Genomic DNA, 26,752 nt, shown 5'->3' with positions numbered 1-26,752 from the left:
AGCCTGACAATCTGAACCATTTATTATTATTTTTCCTTTCAAGCTTCAGCTTCATATGGTTTCAAGTGACTGAATTGCAGTTCCCACATACCTTCCTACCCACACTGCATGAATAAACCCCCCACACAAACTTCTTAGCTCCAGTGGAGCTGCTGGATGCACCTGGAAGAAAATAAAAAGCTGATTGAAAGTGAGGTTTAAATAAAGGTGATGATGATGGCAATGTTCTGCAAAAAAATCCTATTCTGACTAAATGCCATGCTGTTCTTACTTCTCAGAAGAGAGCTGTCTTGGGAATCTCTCTCCCTTGTAAAAGGGATTTCTTTAACGCTGCCTTCTAGAGCACTAAATCCTGTAGGCCAGATGCTGTCACAGTTCCCTACTAGGAGATGAATAACAGGCTGTGGATAAACTACCACTCTGTCTTCTCCATTTCAGGATTTTAAGGAAAAAACACAACTTCATGGCTGTCCTTGGCTGCTTAAATAACCCATTGCAGGGTTTCTAGCAAAAGGTCAACACCCCCACCAAAGACTGCTGACAAATTTGCAAAACTTCCTGGCCAGTGGAATGGAAACTGTAGCAGCAGTCCTGTGCTAGAGACAAGTAAGCATTGGAAGTAGGTGGAATACCTTATGGGGCCATTTATGACGTTTCTTCTTGGCAATATGTTGTGGAGGATGGCAGTCTGGGCAGATATTCATTAGTGATAACTAGTGGTACTTTTAAAAGTATGTCAGCTGTGCCCATGGCATGTTTGCGTGTGTGAGCAGGCAAAGCAGGGATGACTGCATTCAGCCTGGTGAATCATGCTGGGATGATTGGGCTCATGGGTCATAGGCAGAATCATAGAATGGTCTGGGTTGGAAAGGACCTCCAAAGGTCATCTTGTCCAAGCCCCTCTGCAGTAAGCAGGGACATCCTGAACTAGATCAGGTTGCCCAGAGCCCTGCTGAGCCTCACCTTGAATATTGGCAGGGATGGAGCCTCAACCACCTCCCTGGGTAACCTGTTCCAGTGTTCCACTACCCTTAAGGTAAAGAACCTGTTCCTAACATCCAATCTAAATCTGCTCTTGTCTTCTTTGAAGCCATTGCTCCTCTTCCTATCCCTACAGGCCTTTGTAAACAGTCTCTCTCCATCCTTCTTGTAGGCCCCTTTCAGGTACTGGAAAACCACTATTATGTCTCCTCAGAGCCTTCTCCAGGCTGAACACCCCCAGCTCCCTCAGCCTGTCTTCACAGCAGAGGTGCTCCAAACCCCTGATCATTTTCATGGCCCTCCTCTGGACCTGCTCCATCAGCTCTGTGTCCTTCCCATATTGGGGGCTCTGGGCCTGGATGCAGTACTCCAGGCAAGGTCTCACCAGAGCAGAGCAAAGTGTCAGAATCATCTCACTCTGCACTTCTTTTGGTGCAGCCCAGGATGTGATTGGTCTTCTGGGCTGTAAGCACACACTGTCTGCTCATGTCCAGCTTCTTGTCCATCAGCACCCCCAAGTCTATTTCCACCAGGCTGCTTTCTATCACCTCATTCCCTACTCTGTATTGATAATGAGGGTTGTCCTAGCCCACCTTCAAATGCTCCAAGGGCTGTGCTGTGTTCAAGTCAGAACAACTTCCAGGCTAGCTGCAAGCTTCAGCCAAGTTTAAGATCTCACTATAAGACCTTATCTGAACGGTAGCCTTGGACAACTCACTGCAGCCAAGAGGAAAAAGAGAATTTTCATGTAGCTCCCAGAATTTCAAGAGGTAAATGGTGCTTAAGTATCCTTTTGGCTGCAGCCTTCAATCTGCCTGTTTTAGTGCTGTGACATCTATGCCCACGGAGTTAGCAAAGCTCAAACTGCTGGTAGAGGTTCCTGGTGATCCAGGCCCTATCTACAGAGGAGTGTCTCTGTCTGTGTGGTAGCCTGTCCCTTTAGGACTCTTAGACTTGTTTGTCAGCAAAATGCACCGTCACTGCCATGGGTTTGCAACCTAGGATGTATTTGCAAGCTAAGCAAGTTGCATGCTATCACACATTACCTCCAAGCTGCAATTCCTTCTCTGTGTGAATAGGGCTGATAAATCTCTCTCTCACCTTTTCTTCTTGATTGCTTAAACTATAAATCCTCATGGCAAGAATTGGCTCTGCTAACACTCAGCTGCAGCTTCTAACACAGTGGCCCCTGTTTGCTATCCTAATACGGATAAGCATGACCCAAGAATTCACAGCAGGTTGCAGAACCAAGGGAAGGAATTTGAAAGGGTCAACCAGGTTTATTAATAGCCATCTCTGTGACCACATGCAGGTCAGACCGGACACTGTGCAGAGCTTGAAAGTTGAATCCATGCTACCACAGGAGGGGCAGAAAGATGTGCCTGGTCACACCACTGCAGGAAGAGAGAATTCTCTTAGGATTGATTGTGCAGATTTGCAGTGAGCACTTCCCCAGTGCCAGGAAAGTGAAATATTTCAGGATGACTGGGGACTTTGGAAGAGGGCAGGAGCCAGTTGGATTTTGTTTTTATTTATCCTTATTGTCATGGACTGAAATGAAAATTGACTACTGTAATGGGTTGGGACAAATCCCCTCCCCACCACACACAGAAATAACGACTCAAACAGATTGCAAAAGTGATGGAAAGTTTAAATAGAGAACAGTGAGTGCATGCAGAAAGCTAGAAACACAGTGACCAGAGAGACCCCAAAACACTCCCAGAAAGATCCCATCCCCACCTGAGGGTGCACCCAAAAGCCCCAGGGCTCCTCCTTCCCCCCACACTGCTAGGCTCGCCTCAGCTGGCCAGATCTGAGACTGCCCATCCCCCCGTGACCTTGGGCCTAGCCAGGCCCATGGCCGGGAGATTTCTCCCCCAGTTACCGGGTGGCAGAGAGGAAGGAAAAGAGAGAGTGCCAGACCCCGCCGTAAAATTTATAGTGGTGCAAGAGATTATGGTAGAAATACCTAATTTCCTGTGTCCACCCACTGGGCTGGACTTCTGGACACAGGAAACACCCCTGTAGCAGAGGGCACCCAGCCCAAACTACGACAATTACTTAAAAAACATGATGTACCTGAAAACATACTGGTTTGCCTACAAGAATGACTCAGGTGAACAGACTACCCAAGGCAACACTTGTTGCCTGCAGTATGTAGTTGGTAATGTAACCAGTGCTGTAGGAGAACATAATGAAAAATGATTTGGAAGCTAAGTGTCTGAACTGCTTGAAAGTTTTTATAATTGAAGCTGATGGTTAATTCAGGAGCAACATTCTTCATTCCTTCAAATGCAAAGTCAATGCAGAACTGTGGTACAAAAGCATGGGTTTTCTCTTCTACATCTTGGTTATAAGCATAGTGTAAATTTTAAGTACTTAATTAGCTAATTATTCTGAGGAATAATTTCTTTTTCATGTTTTTCCCATTCTGATTAGTACCAGTCACTGGCATAACAAGATGTATTCCAAGATCAGATTCACTGTCTTTGAATGATATCTAACTTCATATGTTGTATTCTAGTTCTTAAATACCTGGCATTAACATTTAAAATAGAATAGAATACAAGTAACCAGGTTGTAAGAGACCTCAGAGATCATCAACTCCAACCTATCATCCAGCACCATCTAATCAACTAAACCATGGCACCAAGTGCCTCCTCCAGGCTCTTCCTAAACACCTCCAGTGATGGTGACTCCACCACCTCCCTGGGCAGCACATCCCAATGGCCAATCTCTCTTGCTGGGAAGAACTTCTTCCTAACATCCAGCCTGAACCTCCCCTGGCACAGCTTCAGACTGTGTCCTCTTGTTCTGGTGCTGCTTGCCTGGGAGAAGAGACCAACCCCCACCTGGCTACAACCTCCCTTCAGGGAGTTGTAGACAGCAAGAAGGTCTCCCTTGAGCCTCCTTTTCTCCAGGCTAAGCAACCCCAGCTCCCTCAGCCTCTCCTCACAGGGCTGTGCTCCAGACCCCTCCCAGCTTTGTTGCCCTTCTCTGGACACTTTCCAGCAGCTCAACATCTTCCCTAAACTGAGGAGCCCAGAACTGGACACAAGACTCAAGGTGTGGCCTAACCAGTCCTGAGCACAGGGCAGAATGACCTCTCTGTTCCTGCTGGCCACACTGTTCCTGATACAGGCCCAGGATGCCTTTGGCCTTCTTGGCCTCCTGGGCACACTGCTGGCTCGTGTTCAGCCTAGTCTCAGCCCGTACTCCCAGGTCCCTTTCTGTTTGGCTGCTCACCAGCCACTCTGACGCCAGCCTGTAGCATTGCCTGGGGTTGCTGTGGCCAATGTGTATTTAGATTTAGACTGGGTATTAGGAAGAGATTCTTTACTGTGAGGGTGGTGAGACACTGGGACTGGCTGCCCAGGGAAGCTGTGGATGCCCCTTCCTTGCAGGTGTTTGAGACCAGTTTGGACAGGGCCTTGAGCAGCTTGGTCTAGTGGAAGGTTCCTTTGCTCATGGCATGGAGGCTATAACTAGAAGATTTTTAAGGTCTCTTTTAACCCAAACCATGCTATGAATCTATGATTTTTATTTTTGCTGTAAAAATGTGTTGTTGAAACAGTGAAGTACTTTTCAGTTGGGTTTTACAGCTTAGGTAATGTGTGATCCTTATTCTGGCTATGGGAAATTCGTTGCAGTATTAATGATAACATATTTTCAGCAAAAGGAAGTATCTAAAGTTTCAGCTGTCATTAAACTTAGTTAGTGCCACTGACTCCAACTCTTTCCAGGCTTTCACTAGAAGGCTTTAAATGTGGTTCTGATGACCTAGGTGGGAGTTATGAGTAGCTTCAGATAGGGCGTTCCTTTTCTGAGGACTAGAGACTCTTGGACCCCTCAGTGGTTCTGCCAGCCTCTCAGTCCTCTTGATTTGGTGCTAAATTCAGGGCTCCCATGCAGTGCTCTGCAATCAAACTAATGTTTTTAGCAGATGATTCCTGTGAAAGCAGTTTTGTCCAGTTTCCTTCTCCTTGTGGAGAAACTAATCTTCTACCATGCTCTATTATTTTCAGGGTTGTTGTCAGCCTGTACAGGGTCATAACAACCACACAGAACTTCCTGTTTTTTCTACGAATCTGGAAACACCCCTGGGAAAGCTAGGCTGTCCCTAGCATTGAGCTCAGTTTTGCACTTTTCTCTATGTTTTGGCAAGCTTTGCTGTAAGGAACTGTTTGCAGTAAATGTGCAGCCATGGAAGCCTCTGCATTAGAGCTCTCTTCCAGCAGGAAGACTTCATTCCTTTTCCAACAGAGATGGTGTCAGCAGTGTAGAAAAGGGGTATGCCAGGGCCTAATCAACACATAATTTGAAGGATACTGGTCATGATTCAATAGATGATGTAATGTATATCTGGTGTACAGACCATATGTTATCTTTAGGACACTTGCTCCAGTTAAGGCGACTCCACAGGTAGGAGGCCTGGTGCCAAATTAGCCCTTGTCATCTCATGGCTTAGCCCAAGCCAGAAAGAAAGAAATATTTACATCTTAGCTGAATTCATAGAATCACAGAATTGTAGGTTGCAAAGGACTTTGGGAGATCATCTAGCCCAACTCCCCTGCTAACACCTAGATCAGTTTGAACAGGAACACATTCAGGTGGGTTTTGAAAGTCTTCGGAGACAAGACAAGAAGACTCCACAACGTCTCTGGGCAGCCCATTCTAGTGTTCTGTCACACTCACAGTAAAGAAGTTTATCCTTAGGTTCAAGTGAAACCTCCTGTGTTCTAGCTGAGGCCTATTGCCACTTGTCCTATCACTGGCCACCACTGAAAAGAGACCAGTTCTTTTCTCTTTTCCTCCACCCTTTAGATATTGATAAGCATTGGTAAGGTCTCCTCTCAGTCTTGTCTTTTCTAGGGTAAAGAGCCTCAGGTCTCTTAGTCTCTGTAAGAATTGCTCCAGTCCTCCAGTCATCCTCCTCACCCTCTTTTGGGCTCTCGCCAGTATTTTCCTGTCCATCTTGAACTGAAGAACCGAAAACTGGACACAAGACTCCGGCTGTGGCCTCACCAGGGCAGAGTAGAGGGGGAGGAGAACCTTCATAACCATGCTGGCCACATTCTTCTTAATGCACCCCAGAATACTGTTGCCCTTTTTGGCCACAGCAGGAGATTTCTAGCTCATGGTGAACCTGTGGTCCACCGGCACTCCCAGGTCCTTCTAGACAGAGCTGCTTTCCAGCAGGTCAACCCCTAACCTGTACTGGTGGACAGGGTTATTCCTCCCCAGACAGTGATGGGTGATTAGACATTGTGTTAATAATTAGATTAGGCTAATAAATTTGTGTTTAATATGTACAGTGATTTAAACAACCAGTAGACAAATGCTGTCCAGGACACCAAGTATCCTTGCTTTTATCCAAAATTAGAATGTATAAGCAGTCAAACACTGATTGAAATGACAGGTTCCATGAAAGGCACGTATGGAAATTCCCAGTCAGACTTGCCTAACAGATGTGAACTTTTCTGTTTCATTCACATTAAAAAATGCAGGTTAGAATTAATGGCTGTACATTGTCCTTTCTTGCAGAGACAGATGTGCTTGTTCCCTCACGAAAGAAGTAAGAGTCTGACAAGGACCAGGGGGTGCTGGTGGATGAGAAGCTCAACATGAGCCAGCAGTGAGCACTTGGAGCCCAGAAAGCCAATCCCATTCTGGGTGCAACAACAGAAGCATAGCCAGCAGGTCAAGGGAGGTGATTCTCCCCTTCTGCTCCACTCTGCTGAGACCCCCACCTCTGCTGGAGTACTGTGTCCAGTTCTGGAGCCTCTGTTACAGGAGGGATCTGGAGGTGCTGGAAGGTGTCCAGAGAAAGGCCACAAGGATGAGCAGAGGGCTGGAGCGCCTCTCCTATGAGGACAGACTGAGAGAGGTGGGGTCATTGGTCTTGAGAAGGCTGCAAGAAGACCTAATTGTGGCTTTCCAGTATCTTAAGGGGGCCTAAAAGAAAGCTGGGGAGGGACTTCTTAAGGTGTCAGGGAGTGATAGGACTGGAGGGAATGGAAAGAAACTAGACATGGGTAGATTCAGATTGGATGTTAAGAAGTTCTTCCCCATGAATCTGGCACAGGTTGCCCAGGGAGGTGGTGGCAGCCCCAGTTGCTGGAGGTTTTGAAGGCCAGGCTGGATGTGGTTCTGAGCAACCTGTTCTGGTGTGAGGTATCCCTGCCCATTGGCAGGGGGATTGGAACTGGATGCTCCTTGAGGTCCCTTCCAACCCTAACAATTCCATGACTCTGTGACTCCTGCCAAGTTTTGTCTTTTTTGCTAATTCAGCTTTCCTTGTCTGGAGCTTCAGAAACATGGCCTTGGTGGCTAGCCAAGGTTTCTTTGTCTTTGAGATTCAATGTGAACTTTTCTTTCTTTCCCCCCCCCCCTTTTTTTCTTGTTCTTTTTCTTTTTTAATTCAGTTCTGCTTCATTTGGACTTCAGTGCAAACACTGAGCTCCCTTTGGAGGGTATCACTGTCTGGAGCACATTCATGTTTGTGTTAGAGGTCTCAGAGTCTCACTGCTCAGACTGGAGGAGTTTCTTGTTATAGATTATCTCTGATGATGTTTAGCAGGCAGCTCACATATGAAAAATAAAGGCCAGGAATGTGTAAGACAGACTGCTGCTGGCAGATTCATATTATGATAGTCTATAAGCAGCTCCATTTTGCCACTTTTGCTTTACCTTCTCAAGTACATTCTCCAAGAAATGATACAGGAATACCTTTTCTGAGCTTGTGCATGTCATGCAGCTTATCCATCTCTCCCTCAACAGCTCCTAAGAGGTATTTTGAGTAGCTGGTCCTAGTTAAGTGATACTTGATCCTCTGGTGAAGGAAGAGATCCTATTTACTGATTCCTGTGCTCTGGCATGGCACTGACTGGAGTGTCATCTCTTGTGGTCTAGACTCCCTGTGCCATTGTAGCTACATTACCTGTTGCAGGATCAATGCCTGCGTTGCTAGCAGTTGGTGCTGTACACAGTCCTCTGTCACACTCAGCAAATCTATGTTTGCAACACAACTTAATGCAGTGTCCTTTCCCCCTTCTCAGATCTTGGAGGGGCTCTTTTGTTGCCCATTGCTTGCTTAAATGCAGGATGCAAGGTCATTAAAAAAATTAATTTGCTCTCTGCAGAGGCCTGATGCTTTCAGTGAGGCCTGTAGTTGATAAGTCAGACTCTCAAAGGGCCTCCTGGAATGAGTGCTTCCATTGCTCACTCAGCCCTTCTGCATGCCCTATATGACTGTTTTCACTCACAATGAATATTGCAGGTAACCTTGAGCTTCCTCTGAACATCTGTTGACAGACACCCTATTTCTTATGCTTGTGGAGAACTGCTCTGCTTCCAGTTCTGCAGCACTGTTGCAGTACTGGGCTGAAGGTAGCAAACAGATTTCTCGAACATTTGACATCAAGAATGGTATCTGTGCAAGGTCTGGCACAGAAAACCCTCTCCACTTACAAAAAATATCTCTGTATTTTGCTTTTTGCCATATGTGTGTAGCTTTCCTGCATGTAGGCCTCTCAGGTGCTGTATCTTCTGGCCAGCTCTGATATAGCAGAGAAGGATACAGGACACACAAATCCAAAGACCTGCTGAGAGTATGTGATGCTTCCAGGATGCTTACTGCAGGTCAGGCTGCTCAGGAGAAGGAGTAGCTGCTAAGCTTATGAGTTTGGTACACTAGAGTAATGGAAATGTGCTTGTATTATATGGGCTTACATGAACTGATGGTTAGAAGAAACATCTTTACCCCCAGAGCTTGTGACTTTGATGAGAGGGATTCAAACTGCTTTTCGATTTAATTTGCAGTCCCCTGGTATGTGTATTGTTCCCAGTACAGTACAAATGAGTGCAGCCAGCTCAGTTATTTTTCTTCTCCCAGTTCAAGAAGACCCTGAACTACAAAATCACAGAATGCTTTGGGTTGGAAAGGACCTTTAAAGGTCATTTAGTTCAGTCTCCCTGCAGTAAGCAGGGACATCTGCAACTAGATCAGGTTGTGTAGAGCCCCATCTAACCTGACCTTGAATGTTACCAGGCATGGGGCATCTACCACCTCTCTGGGCAACCTGTGCCAGTGTTTTATCATGCTCTTGTTTATCTCCGGTTTTAGTGTATCAGTATGTGCTTGCCCTTCTCTTCTACTTTTCTCTGTGCATCCATTGCTGGCCAGTAGCAGGGACAAAGCACAGGGCTGGGTAATTTTGATGTGACCTGGGATCATTACTCTTATATATGCACAGGTGATAACTGAAGGATTTAGTGAAGTTCACAAAGGCATTTGTGGGAGCTTTGGGAGAGACTGAAGAAGGATGTATCAGAGAATAGATTCCTAAAGCCTCATCTGCAGAGTCAAGGGTACCTAAAGGGCTGGTCTGTGGGTTTTGGCTGCAGGAATTCAGGGTGAGCAGGTTCCTAAACATTCTTGTTACTTTCCTTGCTTAAAATTAGGTAAGGGAAGGCCTGCTTTAGCCCCTGATTATCTCACTGAAATTGCCATGGGTCATTCTGAGGACTATCTCTGGTGTCAGGATCTGAGTTCAAAAGTTTGCATGAAGTTACCTCTGGCCCTTTTCCCTGTGTAGCACCAATTACAGCTAAGCAAAGTCCAGAAGCAGTCCCTGTTTGCTATTTCACACAGCTGGGCTGCTGGCACACCAGAACATTTTGTATATGCTGATTTAAGTGGTGGAAAAATTATTTGCACAAAAATCTTCCCTTTCTCGTAGACAAAGGATTTTTCTCCCCACATTTTGTTGTCACAGTCCTGTTCCCATCTGTGACTGGGCCAAAACATTCTCCTAGTCAGAACATTTTTCAGTCATGGATAAAGCTTTCATTGGAACTTACTTTAAGAAGCTCAGTGTTAAGGGCACGTTTTGGTCCCAGTTAAATTAGTGAAAAAAACTCCCACTGATTTGCCTGTAAGATGAACTGAGCCTTGGGTGACAATGGGGAGATTCTTAGAGGGGTTATGATGACCATGGAGAAGGTTTTGTTTCTTTCACCTTTCAAAAGAGAACTGTTTTTGGTGGATGAACAATCAGAATATTTGTCTCTTTAAACAAATGGCTCTTGGAGCCTGCACTGAGAGGCAGTCTCCCTCGCTGCGGCTGTGAGGCTACTCAGAGCCTCCAATAAATCAGCATGCAGGAACTGAGAGCTCTGTCCTTGAAGAGATGCACAGTGACCTTGCTTATGCTTACTCTGGAGGAATAACCAGAGGAAATGCAGGAGCCCAAATAGTGAGTGGTGTATGACTAAAGGCACTGCATTCTGCATGCAAATGCTACCGTACTGAAGGCGCGGTACGACTGGCACGCTGCTACATAAAAAGCAGCTTTCCTGCTAGCCTGACCAGATTGCTGCTGTTGTTTTTTTTTTTGCAGGGGACTGAATGAAATCCTCATGATCGTTACATGCTCGTTCAATAATAGCACACCCCAGTCACGTCTCCTTGCAAGCACATTTTGTTGGAATCACTGAGCAGAAGCAAAGAAGAGCTGACGACTATGTGTTTCCAATGCAGGTTGCCGGAGCCCTCTCTTTGCCATTGGCTGCAGTTTTCTGGTTTATTTGCAGCTTCCCCCATCTGGAATATGAAAATGGGATTGAAGTAGATAATTGCTAGCAGCGGGTTTTCAAGAGAGGCTTAGAGGGAACAGAATGCCTCTCACACAGCACAGGCTGCCGGCACTGAAAGAGCTCTGAGAGATGATTTTAGATGTTACCCACGTCTGAATCTCCTGGAAACTTTACCATGGAAGCGAGCAATTGCGCACAATCCTGGAGCTAACATCCAGAAGGGGCAAGGAAGGGGCAGCAGGGCCAAACAATGGGATACCTTGTCCTTGGATTGTTCACAGAAAAGCCAGCAAGCGTTCCCCTCCACTTCCCAGCAAAAAGGGCATGAAGGCGACAATGAACTGATTTTTCCTCAGTGGAGCTTCAGTGGCTGTTGAGAAGAATGGGATACACTGACCCCTCGTCGAGCAGGGATTTGCTGGGGAACAGAACTTTGTTCTTCATATTCATCTGCGCCTTTGCCGTGGTCACCTTGCTGCAGCAGATTCTCTACGGGAGAAACTATCTCAAAAGGTAAGGGGGATTTGAGGGAGTAGGAAAAGTTGTTTGATCAGACTGAATGGAGACAGAGACCCAGCCATACCATTGTAACAGTTCAAAGCACTTCTCCCTGTTGACAATTTTAATACCTTGTCAATCCAGGAAGGTGCATCCAGCATCTGTAATGCCTGTTAGATTGTTAACAAAGTAGAATGTTAGGCAGAATGTTTTGATGTATGTGTTTGTTAGATTGTGTTTTAGTATCAGCTTTGTAAAAATCTGGATCTTTCTTAACTTAAACTAGACTGACTTGTACCATCCCAGTATTTACCTCTGATCGAACCCTGCCATATAGGCTTTTCACCCTCTGTAAGTTCAAGCTGAAATGGCTTGAGAGCTTGAATTAAGGTAGCACACTCATCACCTAAACTTTAACATCTTTAGAAACAAACATGTGGATGCAGTTCCTAAAAGGAAAGTGGCAATATTTGTAGTCCAAATAACAGAGAGAGCACTTCATTTTTCACTGATGTATTCTCATGAATTACTGCTGAGACTGCTTTGGTGTAGAGCACATCAGTCTTTGATCTCAAAGTGGTACTGCTCTTTTTACAGCAAACATCAGTGGGGATCTTCAAGTGTTTAACCTTGACCTATGCAGAGTTTATTTTACTTTAATCTAGCTGGAGGTGTTATGGCTTGTATGATTTTATGGAGGGTAAAGTCTCTCTTACATACTTTGAGGTAAGTGGATTTCAGTAGTGTAGGCAGCTGCTGTGGAATTTTATACTGTAATTTAGCAGCATTTTACCAGAAGAGATCAGTGGTTTGTTTCCTGTCTGTTTTGCAGCTCATGTAGTTCTTTGCCTTGTGCCAAGAGCAAGCAAAATGCTGACATATCAGGAAGTGTTTTTGCTGGGGGTGGGGGTAACAGCAAGCATGATATTAATATGCATAGACAGGAGTGTTGTAGTTTATTCACAGAGCAATTTGTGTGCCTTGCCTAGCAGTGAGGCCTTGGATGGGGGACTCTGATTTTGGGTACCTCACTTCCAGAAAGATGTGGCTTAGCAGGAAAAAGCCAAGGGAAAGCATCAGGCATGTGCAAGGGTGCAGCAAACTTGTGTTTGTTTGGCTTGGAGAAAATTGAGGAGGAAACTGTCTTGAAATACCCAAAACTGCTTCTGACAAGAGAAGGGTGAAAAACATATCTCTTGTATAGACTCATGACACAACAAGAATCCATGGACTCAAGCTGCAACAGGAAAGATTTTAATTTTAGTGTGAAAGGAAACTTTTAAAGGAAAAGGCTACCCTGGGAGGTATAAAATTTCCATCTTTGGGTGCTTCAGGAACCTGGTAGGTAGACAAAGGGTAGCACTGAGCTGCCTCAGTGTTGAGAGGGTAACTTTATGACCAGCTGTTTTCATTGTCCCTTCCTTTCTCAGGTTTTCCCATTTGTCCTGGAGGCCTTGCAGCCCTGCCAGTGCTTGGTTTTCTAAGTTGAAATGACTGCAACAGGATTAGAGAAATGAAAAATAAATCCCTAGTGTAAAATTGAAATGAAAAATAGCAATGCAAAGATAAAATGATGAGAAGATACAATTATAACTCATCCAGAGAGTGAGGAGTGAAAAGAGGATGATGTCCAATTCTCAGGCTTGCTAGGACTGCTTGTGAGCACTCTCCCTTCCAAGGGGCTCAAGCTAGGAGATGCATTTTATCACTTTCACTGGAAGACATTGAGTGATTTTGGGTTTTTTTGTTATTATTAATTCCAGCTTGTAATGTTTTATTTATGTTTCTTTTTTTCTTTAAATCAAATGAAAGAGTCTCCAAGAGGATTTTCCTCCCCACTCACTGCACTGTAAAAGGATTTGTCTCCTTTCTGCTGGCAAGAGGTAGTTCCTATCTTCCGTGGAATAAAAAGTTCAGGATGTGCCAGTCTCAGGCTATCAGTTATTAATGACAGAAAGTTGATTTACATAACAACCTACACTGCTGCCATAATATTATGCTAAGGATACTTTTTCACATTTTCTTTCCTACTCTCTTGCCCCTGCAGTAGATTACATTAACCATTCCTGGGTAGTTTGACTCCGCTTTGCTCTGTGCAGGGGTAGTTGTGACCTTTCATTACTCTTTCCTTTCACAAACCTCCAGAGTTAAATCTCATGTTAGAAGCTGATGCTGTCTGTGAGGTTCCTTGAACACCTCATCGCTCAGATCTCCAGAGACCATGGTGGAGCTGCTGGTTTTGGAGAGCATCCTTGCAGAAGAGAAGAGGGATATTTATAGCTTTGGTGCTGCTTGCCAAGCTGGAGCTTGGGGATGCTACCTAAAGCTAACGCCATTTACTTGCTGGGATTCAACATGCTGCTTGTTTTGTGGTAGCCTTTGCTTGCCTCCCAACACCTGCAACAGTAATGGGCTGCTGAGCCTCTTCCCAGGACAGCAGGAAGAAATTCCCTGGTGTATTTAGAGAAACATGAAAATTGTCCTGAAGTACCTTTCCAGTAAATGTACAATGCTTTTAAGGCTAAATATAACACAGAGATAGCATGTTTCTTTCTGAGAAAATAGTGGAAATGGGCAAAGGCCAGCAAGGCGGGGGGATCTGACCTAAAACAAGCAGCTTGGGCACAACACAGGGGACAGCATAGACTAGGGACTGTTCTAACAAGTGGTGTGGACAAGGGCATCCTTTTCTGGGAAGAAGGTGGAAAAGCTGGCTGGCTGTAAGGTGTGCCATGCCACTTCCTCTTACAAGCATGAAATGGGCAGTTTTGTTGCCATAAAGCCCTCCATGGCGGGTGCCCTGGAGACTCATCATCCTTTATTTGCCCACAGTCATGCTTCTAAATCCTGGCTGTGGGGATAGCCAGACTGCAGACAGGAGAGTATGCTCCAGGAAACAAATTCTGCTCAGTGAAATTTGATAACAGGGCCAGGCTTCGATCAAGTCTTCTCCTTCTCCTGAATGAGATATTAGTGAGCTCCTGGCATTGCTGGAAGAAGGGGAGAATACAGAGATTGAATTATCCTGGTGCTCACATGTTTTTCAACCACCATATAAACTTTTCTTCTTCTTCCCTTGCTATTTTGTACCATGTCATTGGAAAGCAGAATCCTGTCCTGCTTCTCTTCCCTCTTTCAGTTTTTCCCCCAAGTGTGATGGATGGGGCCAATGGTTCGTACCCATAGCAGCTAAAGCCCTAGTGAGAGAGTTAAACTGAGTGCTGGAGAGTGATGTTGGGAAGCTCTGGTCTCTGTGGCTGCTGATCCTGAGTAAAAAAGGATGATGAAATGAGATATAATTAAGAGACTTTAATACGAATCTCTGGGGTAATTATTTTTATTTTAGGATTAATGTGATGATTAAAAATCTGCTGCATTGATCTGCTAAAGTAGGTTAAATGTTCTGGACTTCTGCTTAAATCCAGAGCTGCCACTTGCTTTTGTATTGACTCGTCTTTCCAATGCTTGGCTTTCAGCTGAATTTTCTTTTGAATCAGATGCTCAGTCTTTTTTGTGAGCTCTTGTTTGGCCAGCAGGGAATAATCCTGGATTACATCAGGAAACTGCCACTACAGTAAAAAATGTTGATATAGTCCCTGTTTTTGTCTCTCAATCTGTAGCACAGGAAAGATCAATAGGACAGTCCTTGCCTGCTTTGGCAAGGAAGGAATACCACGGCAATAATTTGCTATATGCCAATATTCAATTGGCAGGAAATTCACTAGATACTGATTTTTTTAACAGCACAGAGTGAGAGTCAGCCAAAGGGAATCTGCCCCTTTAAAACTATTTTATATGTTTTTTATTTCATCCAAGTGAGGACACATTTTCAAAGCTATCAGAAACTTTTACACAAAAATGATCCTGGAGTGAGTCAGAGCAGACATATACAGTAACTTAAAACACAGGAAGAAATGCCAAATGTTCCTATTCAGAAAGCCTGCTTTACTTGAAAACATTACATCTTTTAAATTAGAATAAAACATCCCTCCAGTGTGTGTGTACCATGTAATTAATATCAGACTCTCATAACTTCAGGTTACACCACCATTTTTGGTGTTTCTGGAGCAGATTTTATTTGCAGTGGCAATTCAGTCCCTGGATATCTTCACTCCTTTCCTTACCTCACTTTAGGAAGGACATTAAGACACTTGAAGGTGTCCAGAGAAGGGCAACGAGGCTGGGGAGAGGCCTTGAGCACAGCCCTGTGAGGAGAGGCTGAGGGAGCTGGGATTGTTTAGCCTGGAGAAGAGGAGGCTCAGTGGTGACCTCATTGCTCTCTACAACTACCTGAAAGGTGGTTGTAGCCAGGAAGGGGTTGGTCTCTTCTCTAGCACCCAGCACCAGAACAAGAGGACACAGTCTCAAGCTGTGCCAGGGGAAGTTTAGGCTGGAGGTGAGGAGAAAGTTCTTCACGTAGAGAGTTGTTGACCATTGGAATGTGCTGCCCAGGGAGGTGGTGGAGTCACCGTCCCTGGAGGGGTTCAGGAGGGGATTGGATGTGGCGCTTGGTGCCGTGGTCTAGTCATGCGGTCTGTGGTGACAGGTTGGACTTGATGATCTTTGAGGTCTCTTCCAACCTTGGTGATACTGTGATACTGTGATACCTCCAAAAGAAGGAGAGCTTATGATTATTTTTTTACCACATGGCCAAATAAAGAATAAACCCACAGCAAATATTGCTGCACTATGCCCTGAGAGATCAAAAACATCATATCTTAGAATCATTCAGGTTGGAAAAGAACTTTAAGGTCATTGAGTCCAACTCTTAACCCAGCATTGCTAAGTCTGTCACTAAATCATGTCCTTCAGCACTTCATCTACACCTCTTTTAAATACCTCCAGGGATGGTGACTCCACCTTTTCCATGGACAGCCTCTTGCACTGCTTGACAACCCTTTTGGGAAGAAACAAGCTACTTACCTATCTTACATCTCTCTTAAACCAGTGACAGTAGTAGTTGTGACTTGGACATTGAGGCTGCATGTGGCCTGAGTTGTATTTTGTCCTAAGCTGGACTCTTGAGGAACTACAAGCAGCTCATATTGGTTGAGACATGCTCTGTGTTCCTCTGGCCTGTTCATAACACCCTCTGAACATGCTAACCATAATCTGAGACCATGTATTCCAGTGTCTTAAATACTTAAAAATACTTGAAGTGCTTTAAAATACATACAAAGTGTACTAAAGCATCTTTCCATTTAAAAATTTTTCCCTAGAGATGTAATTTGAAGGTCACTTAGCAAATCTCTAATGCATGGATTTGTGTCCCTTCCATTTGTAACTAGAGTGAAATACTATCCCATGAGTCATCTCTCTGAATCCCTGATGAGGAGGCGGAATAGGTTTTGGGTTATGGGCAGTTTTCCTCAGAAGGGGAGAGCACTGGAAACATAACAAGTCAGCAAAGTCATGAGGTTATATACACCAGTCTGTGTGTGCATGGAGGTAGTCATTACCTTAAAGGATCTAGTTTAGCACAGCAGAAGAAGCTGAGACTCTATCCTTGCTGTTCTTGCCACAGGGTATTCTCAAGAGCATTTCAAGGGGATGGGGACTGGAGAGCTGGCATTACCACCAAACTAATCTTGCAAAGAGATGTTGCTAAACCAGCTCCCCAGGAGGTTAGAAGAGCTCTGGAGCCTGTGCTGGGTGAGAACTCAGGAGAGATGGCAGCGGGGCAGAAAGGGCAGAGCAAACAGGGAGCTGGGAGATTAACTCAGATGCCTGCAAAAGTCATCCCCTGCTAGTCATCCCATTCTGGTTCTCATTGGTGCTGTTGATTGCTTTAATGTGAAATGCTTCTGCCTCTCCACATCAAATAAAAGGAGGGACCTTTTATACAGGTACATGGCACGGGAATGAAAACTCTGCAAGACTTTGCAAACAGTTGCAGCTTTATTGCAAGCTGTCACAGAGACTTTTACTGTGAAAAGTGTCCCAGAACCAAAATCTTGCTTTCTGCTACTTGAAGGGTTTTTTCTGAGTCTTAATTTCAATTTCATTTTAAAGAAGAGCAGCAAGTGAGTAAAGTTTTAGTAGTGAAGCATGAGGGTATGTTACTGCCACTCTTGTGGTCCCTGGCAGTGCTCTCAATGGCTCTGATGCAGAAAACAGGCAGAGTTTGAAGCCCTGCTCCCTCTAAACTTGCTTTATTACTAGCATTGCTGTCTTGCACTTGTGCTGTTACAATGGCAAAACCACTTACTGATGTAGTCTGTGAGCTGCCAGTCCTTCTCCATTCTTCAGATGCCAGTAAATAGCAGCAATGGAAGTCAGTTCACTATTTTACATGTCCAAAGTGAATTATCCTGAGTGTGTTACACCATGGTCCTTTCTGAACTCAAACTGCAAGGAATGTGGGTCACTACTATAGACATCTGCCTCTTTTGCTATGCTCTGGCCACCCAGCAGCCACTAAATCAATTCCCACAAGCCTACCTTGCACAGGACTTGATGGTTTTCCTAGGATTTAAATCATGTTGGGCTGTAGCTCTGCAGAAGCTTCTTGCCCTGGAACTATAGCTGTCCTACTTACCAGCCAAAATGTGGCCACCATCTTCACTGATTAATACAGAGATATCTAAAAGCTAATTCACATAACATCCCAGCAGCAGCTTGTTTGTCTGATATTGTTGTGGGGGAGTTCTAGGACTGCTTCTGTCCATGAAAACAGCTGGTTTTGACTGTTTGGCTGAGTGTCTTGGCTAACTCTGCTTTCTGCACTTTGCATGGATCTGTTGCCTCTGTGTGACAGGGTAATGGCTGGATTTTGCCAGTGCCCAGCACTCCACAGCTGCTAATCAAACCCCTTTAATCTGAAGTGGTTTAAACCCAGTGATACTCCTTTCAGAAACATCTTTCTTAGAACCTGTCATTCACTTACTGTATGTAATTTTGAGAAAAGCTCAAAACTGTCTCCTTGCCTTCTGTGTGGAGTATTTGGGGAGTTTTAGATTGAATATTAAGAAAAATTTCTTCACCTGAAGGGCTGTCAGGCACTGGAGCAGGCTGCCCATGGAAGTTGTGCAGTTACCATCCCTGGAGGTGTTTAAAAGACATGGGCATGTGTTGAGGGACATGATTTAGTGGTGTACTTGGCAGTGCTGGGTTAGCAGTTGGACTCAATGATCTTAAAAGTCTCTTTCAACCTGAATGATTCTACATGTGTGGGCAGACACAGAGTTCAATCTTACCTACCTTTGCAGAAAGCCAAACCTAGAACACAAGTCTTCCTCTGAGTTGTGCTATACCTCTACCCCCGCAGCCCCAGCTGTGAGTGATCACATCCTGGACTGCTGAGCTCCATGGCTCATGCTGCAGCCCTCCCATTAATTCAGTCTTTTATTTTTGACCTGATTGGATTTTCCTGATTGTTCTTTTGCTTGCTGGAGTTGGTTCAAACATAATCACTGTGCAGAGCTTTGTATTTTCTTACTTTCCTTGTGCCTCATTCTTACCCTTAATTGCTTTTTCGTTTCATTTATCATTTTTCAATTCAAGTGTGTTCATTGTTCAGCAGTCCATGCTTTCCTTAGGCTAATTGCGGACTTAACCTCTCATTTCTTTGAGACATCCTTGCCCTCTGTTGCTTGCATCCATTTTGCTTTTTTCATCAGCCCCACAGATAATCACTGTCCATCCATATTCTATTTATTTAGCTAGCTTTATGTTTTACCTTAAAAGAAAAGAAGTCTCCATCTCTGGTGGAATCATAGAATCAACAAGGTTGGAAAAGACCTCAGAGAGCATCAAGTCCAACCTATTACCTAACACCTCATGGCTAACTAAACCATGGCTTCAAATGCCACATCCAAGCCTTTTTTTAACACCTCCAGGGATGGTGACTCCACCACCTCCCTGGGCAGCACATTCCAGTGGCCAGTTCCTCTTTCTGTGAGAACTTTCTCCTCACCTTGAGGCTAAACTTCCCCTGGCACAGCTTGAGACTGTCCTCTTGTTCTGGTGCTGCTTGCCTGGGAGAAGAGACCAATCCCCACCTGCCTACAACCTCCTTTCAGGGAGTTGTAGACAGCAATAAGGTCTGCCCTGAGCCTTCTCTTCTCCAGGCTAAACAACCCCAGCTCCCTCAGCCTCTCCTCATAGGGCTGTGCTCAAGGCCTCTCCCCAGCTTTGTTGCACTTCTCTGGACACCTTCTAGTGTCTCAATGTCCTTCTTAAATTGAGGAGCCCAGAACTGGACACAGGACTCAAGGTGCAGCCTAACCAGTGCTGAGCACAGGGCAGAATGACCCCCCTGCTCCTGCTGGCCACACAGTTCCTGATGCAGGCCAGGATGCCATTGGCCTTCTTGGCCTCCTGGGCACACTGCAGGCTCATGTTCAGCTGCTGTCAGCCAGTACCCCCAGTCCCTCTCTGCCTGGCTGCTCTCCAGCCACTCTGACCCCAGCCTGTAGCTCTGCATGGGGTTGTTGTGGCCAGTATGTAGAACCTGGCACTTGGATGTGTTCAATCTCATGCCCTTGGACTCTGCCCATCTGTCCAGCCTGGCAAGGTCCCTCTGCAGAGCTCTTCTGTCCTCCAGCAGATCAACTCCTGCCCCGAGCTTGCTGTCTTCTGCAAATTTACTGATGACTGACTCAATGCCCTCATCCAGATCATCAGTAAAGGATGGGGCCCTGGGGGACACCACTGGTGACTGGCCACCAGCTGGCTGTGGCACCATTCACCACCACTCTCTGGGCTCAGCCTCCAGCCACTTCCTAACCCAGCTCAGAGTGCTGCTGGCCAAGCCAGGGGCTGACAGCTTGGCCAGGAGTTTGCTGTGGGGGACAGTGTGAAAGGCCTTGATGCAGTCCAGGCAGACTACATCCCTAGCCTGCCCCACATCCACCAGGCAGTCACCTGGGCATAGAAGGAGATCAGGTTGGTCGGGCAGGACCTGCCCTTCCTGATTCCATGCTGGCTGGGCCTGATCCCTTGGCCATCCTGCAGGTGCCCTGTGATTGCTGTGGCACTTTCCATAACAAGAAATACAGCCAAAGATAGGCTTTTCACAGTACTGTCTGAAAATCTTTGGCAAACCACAGTTTGGAAGGCTTGCACAAATGGCAGGACAAGATTATGACATCCTCTTCTGCACAGAGAGAGGCAATACTGCCTGCTTGTCTGGCTGATACTGGATACAGACACATTGACTCTAAATGTCATTTTGTTCATCGTCTTCAGCATGAGTTCTCAGTGCAGATGGGGCTCTGTAGGTATGTTTCAGCTACCAGCTCAAATGTCAGAATTTGCTGGTACCTTAAATTATTCCTGATCTTCTGTGAGTCTCTGTGCCTGAGGCTCTATTGCAAGCAACCTGCCTCACCGTCAGCTCGTTCTGTTGTGGGTTTTGTGTTGCCCCTAATCATTACAAGTAGTAATATCTTGAATAATATGAATAATTATTTACAAATGTAATTGATACAGGTTATATATTACTGCTTGGATGTTTATCTTCCTGACATAGATGAGAAAAGGAAGGATTGTGTTGCTGCTTTGAAAAGTATCCTTGATGTCCTTGACGTCCTCGTCAACGCTTTGTCCCATTTAAGCAGATTAGCTGAGTGCTGCTGCTGAGTCTGTTTTATCTTTCCTGGGTAGGGATTTTAGACAGGTTTTCCTGACACTACGTGAGAATATCTGATGCAAGGTTAAACACAAATGTGAAATGTGCTACATGAAACAAAACGTTTTTCTATGTAATAGTGGTTCTAATCCACGAGCTTCCCACCTATGTTTCCAGTTTTGCTCTTTGTGCTAGTCACAATACACTCCTTCACTACTTTATTGCTGCCATTGCCCTCTAACATGCAGAGCCAATCTTGTCTCTTGTGTAGTGCTCTATGGCCAACTGTATGGTGTAACCTGGAGTGCCCATTTCTCACATCCTTCATCCATATTTTGCTTTTCATGGGACCCATATGATTTAATTTCTTACTTTTGCTGTGAGTATACCATTCCTGCTCTCCTATACATTTTCATACATTGTATTTTCATACATTGTAGAGAGCAAGCAACCATTCCAGCGGTTACCTGCAGTCAGTTGGCTTGCAAAGCTGTAGGTCACTGAGACAAAGATGGGTCTCAGTAAATGCAGTCAGTGGAAGCGTGCATGTGAGTGCATCTGGATATGTGAGTGCACCTGGACTGAAACTTCCATTTTGCAAATTTCTCTGGAGAAATAAGTATTTTTCTGCACTAGATGGCTCCTATTTCCCTCTGCTTACACTGAAGCAAATGAAACTTTTATTAGGGACTCATATAAGGAGAGCATCCTGCTGAATCACAGAATCACAGAGTGTCAGGGGATGGAAGGGACCTCAAAAGATCATTCAGTCCAACCCCCCTGCCAGAGCAGGATCACCTATACCAGGTCGCACAGGAATGCAACCAGGCAGGTTTTGAATAGCTTGAGACAGGGAACCTCCACAACCACCCTGGGCAGCCTGTTCCAGTGTTTCAACCACAGTGAAAAAAATTTCCCTTCTGTTTCCGTGGAAGTTCCTATGCCTCAACTTCCACCCATTGCCCCTTGTCCTGTCATTGGACATCAGCAAGAGGAGCCTGGCTTCATCCTCTTGGCACTCACCCTGCACATAAACTTTAATGAGGTCACCTCTCAGTCTCCTCCTCTCCAAGCTAAAGAGCTCCAGCTCCCTCAGGCTCTCCTCATAAGGAAGATGTTCCACTGCCTTAATCATTTTTGTGGCTCTGCACTGGACTCTCTCAAGCAGTTTTCTGTGCTTCTTGAACTGAGGGGCCCAGAACTGGGCACAATATTCCAGGTGTGGCCTCACAAGGGCAGAGTAGAAGAGGAGAACCTCTCTTGACCTGCTGACCACAGCCCTTCTAATACAACCCCAGATACCATTGGCCTTCTTGGCCACAAGAGCACACTGCTGGCTTGTGGTCAGCCTTTCATCCATCAGGACCCCCAAGTCCTTTTCCTCTTCACTCCTCTCCAGCAGGTCAGTCCCCAACCTGTCCTGGTCCATGGGGTTGCTCTTTCCTAGGTGCTGCAAGACTCTCCCCTTGCCCTTGCTGAACTTCATCAAATTTCTCCCTGCCCAGCTCTCAGCCTGTCCAAGTCCTGCTGAATGGCAGCACAGCCCTCCAGTGTGACAGCCATTCTACCCAGCTTGGTGCCATCAGGTGCTGACAGTGCTCTCTGTTCCCTCATCCAGGTTGCTGATGAATGTATTGAACAGCACTGGTCCCAGTGTTGACCCCTGAGGGACTCCACTAGCTACAGGCCTCCAACTAGACTCTGTTCCACTGACCACAGCTCTCTGACTTCTTCCCTTTAACCAGTTCTCAATCCACCTCACTCCCTGATCACCCAGACCACACTGCCTCAGTTTTGCTGCAAGGATGCTGTGGGAGACAGTGTCAAATGCTTTATAATGAAGACATTCATTGGCCCTAGAAAGGTTTTCTTTGTGCTATGACTGGTAGGGTTTTGAGCATGGATTCTTCACTGGATGATGCCAATGCACACATGGTTTTTTTCTGGCATTGTAACACAGGTGAGTTGGACCTGGGCTGTTACAGGCAGATGTACATTTCTTTCTTTCATCCATTTCTGTTATGCCTTTCTAGATTGCTTGTGTATTTATTTCAAAATGGATTGGACTTTTTAAAATTACATTAATCTATTCCAGTAAGCATTTGCCTTTCTCCTGTCATCTAACTTCCTGTCTTCACAGGCTGTCTGGGCTTCTTGTACAGGAACAGGGAGTTTTTGGACTCAGAGGCTAGTGTGCCTTGACTCTGCTGGGTTAGATTTGATCTCAGTGTCTCATTGTTATCTAGTGGATGCTTTACTCCTTTTGAGCCCTTCTGATGCCCTTTCAAGTTCAGTTTAAATAAACTTGCTATTTCTGGCCTGCATAAAGGAAAGGAAAAAAAAAGAGTCCTTGTTTTTTCTCCAAAACTCCTCTTTCTGTTATCTCTGTTCGCTGCCATGCTTGTCTTCACTTCTGCAGTCTACCCTGTTCTTACCCAGCCTTCTCTTAAATTCTGATCCATTTTAGTGAGTGTTTTCAACCACTCTCATCTGCAGGTCATTCATGCATACCACTTTTTTCATTTTATTTTCCATCCACCCTGTGGACACAGTGAGTCATAGTTTCCATGTTTTGCAGAAGGAAGGAGCTGGAGCTTCAGCAAGATTAACCATCTAACATTCAAATACATCTGTGACATCCCTGTTAGTAGGCTAGGGCCATCATTTTTTAATTTTCAAAGGCAGTAAGATGATCAATTAACACTGAAATCTTCATTCCCTCCTTTTCAAGGACACAAGAATTATGAAATGGGGGAGCTAAGGTACAACAGAATGCAGTGATTTCTCACAGGCTTTGGGAAACCTATTCATGGCTGGAGCTGTTTGTCAGGGATTGTGTGTGGCTTCTGTGGTTGGGTACTATGCTAACAGTGTAATGCAGCACCATGACCAGGCTTGTGGAAGTATGGTTAGAAAATTATTAATCGTGTATAGAATTAATGGATATACTGTGAGCTTGTAATTAAAGATGTATATACTAAAAGCTTGTAATTGGACAGGAGGCAGAGTCAGAAAGGCTGGTCTTGTTTGCTAGTGAGAATGCATATAGAGAGGGAAATGAAAACTGGGAATGGGAAAAATGAGAACAGATGAGAAAGGAAACTCTGGAACATTCACGTTTCCCTTTCACCTCTTCAGAGAAGGAGTCTGTAGAGATATGGTTGGAGTCAATGATCTTAAAGGTGATCTTTCCCACTTAAATGATGCTGTGGTTCTATGACTCCTCTGCTTCCCCTTGCTTGACCATCCGTGGCAGGTCAGCAAGCTGACTCAGATTTTGGCTTAGCCTCTCCAATATAAAATTGCAGCGGTTTCTGTCTGGTTTTGCATGCTTTGGGGTTTAGTCTGCCTCTGGTAGGTGCAGGATGGGGGTAGTGGTAACTGTCACCTTGACAGACAAGTGAAAATAGCCTGCTGGCTGGAACTAAATGAGATGAGCTGGCTGTTCTTGCGGAATGGGTTGATGCTGGAGTGGCAGGTGCTCTTCCATGCTCTCTCTTTGCACTGCCTGCATGATGCCCCTGTTGCCACTCAGTCCTTGTTACTCATAGGTGCTGATCACTGTGTTACTCAGCTGCTTGCACTGAATTGCTCTTGTGTCTTAAAGTACATGGGTCTCTTCTGAATAAATTCTGCTGTATACGTGGTCATGGCCTTGCTTTCTGGTCAGAACCCAGACAGGACTGACTGGCTTAAAGTATTTTGTATCTTCCCTATTTGTTGGCTGTAGAGTATCTCCTGTTCAAAAGTCTTGCCCTCTTGTCTGAGGTGAATTTTCATCTTGCCTTTGCACTTCAGAAGGGCAATGGGATGCTTCTGAGGTGGGATCTCAGTGTGATGACAGCATGGATATGAAGCTTCTTGCTGCAGTGCATCCACTTGTTTATTCTTGCCTTACAGTTCAAAACCCTCATAACTATTTGGCATCCTCTGCTACCACTTGTGTGGTAGTCATTTCATGTTTGGATTGCAGCAACAGGATTTTCCCTTTGCTTCCTGCTGCTTCTTGACAGTTGGATTTGACAAACCCTTTAGAATTACTGCTGCTTTGCTAATTTTCTGGGTTTTTTTCCCCCCTCCCATTATTCTTATATTACAATAGTGTTTATTTGACCACACACCAATTCAACACTTACAGTTATCAATTAGGATCAAAATACTGCTTTGACATTTACCTGAAACTCAAGGTCTTTCTCTTATGCAAGGTACAACATTGCTTGTACTCTTACTTCTTAGAGGAGGGTCCTATGATTAGTGGTGTATCAGCAACAGTGTGGCCAGCAGGAGCAGGGAGGTCATTCTGCCCTGTAGTCAGCACTGATTAGGGCACACCTTGAGTCCTGTGTCCAGTTCTGGGCCCCTCAGCTTAGGAAGGATGTTGACTTGGCTGTAGCGTGTCCAGAGAAGGGCAACAAAGCTGGGGGTATTTGGAGCACAGCCCTGTGAGGAGAGGCTGAGGGAGCTGGGGTTGCTTAGCCTGGAGAAGAGGAGGCTCAGGAGAGACTTTATTGCTATCTACAGCTACCTGAAGGGAGGTTGTAGGCAGGTGGGGATTGGTCTCTTCTCCCAGGCAAGCAGCACCAGAACAAGAGGACACAGTCTCAAGCTGTGCCAGAGGAGGTTTAGGCTGGAGGTGAGGAGAGAGTTCTTCCCAGAGAGATTGGCCATTGGAATGTGCTGCCCAGGGAGGTGGTGGAGTCACCATCACTGGAGGTGTTTAGGAAGAGCCTGGATGAGGCATTTGGTGCCATGGTTGAGTTGATTAGATGGTGTTGGGTGATAGGTTGGACTTGATGATCTCAAAGGTCTTTTCCAACCTGGTCTGGTCTATTCTATTCTATTCTATTCTATTCTATTCTATTCTATTCTATTCTATGTCCCAAGAACTTGGTAAGAAACATTCTTACAGTGACTGGACAAAGCACAGCATCTCCTCTCTAAGAGTGTTTCTAGGTATTACATTTTTAATAAAGCCATCATCAGTATCATGTGTTAGGGAAATGCACTAATTTTAGAAGGAAATAACTTGCGGGCAAATGGAGAAAATAGCAAAGTCCCCCCGTTGGCTTTGCTTTTCTTTAAAACTCCTTGACATGAACTGTCTAAATTATATGCGAGACCTTTATGTCTACATCATTTCCTCTGCCGTCCTTCCCACCTTTTAATCTTTGCTTACCCTGTTTTTCAGTTCTGCATCTTTTCCTTTCCATGTCTGTGTTTCCATCCTGCCTGTGCTTTTCTGTTGCAGTTCTGATTCACAGAACCTCACTGTACCTCTTCTCTGTTTGCCTGTTTAAATGTTGTTAGTGCTGAGAATGAACACATTAGAATTGAACTACAGCAATATGACAAAGAAATATACTGATAGAGCAGTTCAAGTCTCCTCACTGTTTTCTCAGGCTGTTTGCAAATTTGGCCTGGCAGATTTTACTAGCTTATGATTCATAACTGAGAGGATTAGAAAAAATTGTATTTTTTTTTTTTTAAATTGAAATATCCCAACTCAAGGCTGATTGAAATAAATGGTACAATTCTCAGTAATCTTGTTAGAAACAGAATTAATTTGGGTCTGTGTTTTTAAATGTCCCATCCTTGATTTCTCATATTGCAACCCATTCATTATTCATTGGAGCTGTTCTTACTAAGAGGTTTATGGTATCATCACTTCAGAAACTGCAGAGCAGCAGCGTGGTCTCAGTCTTGCAGATTCATGGTGTGCCATGTAGTCCTGTAAAGCCATGTAATGTTGCTTCCTAGTGTGTTGTTTGTGTATGTGCAAGTCTGTGTCTTTTTAACTTCTGGAATAACTGTGGAAGAAGAGCAGTTTGTGGTCCCCTTCCCCTGTCTGATTCATGGTCAGACACTTACCTTGCTCCTGACCCTAAGCTCAGCTCACAGCTTTGTCCTTACCAGGTGGAAGTGTCATACCCAGACCCTTGCATGCCCTTGCCAGATATCTTTTTATCTCAGTTAGATCCCCTATTCTGCTATTTCAAAGCTAAGTATTTTAAGCTGTTCCTCTTAGGACATACCTCCCATTCCTCAGTGTTAGTCTTCTTTATCTCCTTTTGGATCTTACCCAGAATGTGCATGTCCTCCTTTAAA

The 26,752-nt window shown here is 45.0% G+C and overlaps 1 protein-coding gene across 3 annotated transcripts in view; it reads left to right on the top strand.

Moving 5' to 3' along the window:
* The window catches only part of ST8SIA5 (ST8 alpha-N-acetyl-neuraminide alpha-2,8-sialyltransferase 5), a 106,192-nt gene that overhangs the window by 37,056 nt on the left and 42,384 nt on the right, over positions 1-26,752 (top strand). For all 3 annotated transcript variants that reach the window (XM_054178417.1, XM_054178415.1, XM_054178416.1), the window contains exon 2: positions 10,383-11,091. In XM_054178417.1, the coding sequence (XP_054034392.1) occupies positions 10,961-11,091 (131 nt within the window). In that variant the 5' untranslated portion in view covers positions 10,383-10,960. The remainder of the gene's footprint in view (positions 1-10,382; positions 11,092-26,752) is intronic.

Source organism: Dryobates pubescens, chromosome Z (assembly GCF_014839835.1).
Source record: "Dryobates pubescens isolate bDryPub1 chromosome Z, bDryPub1.pri, whole genome shotgun sequence".
NCBI classification, from domain to species: Eukaryota; Metazoa; Chordata; class Aves; order Piciformes; family Picidae; genus Dryobates; species Dryobates pubescens.
This window is presented reverse-complemented; position numbering and strand designations above follow the sequence as displayed.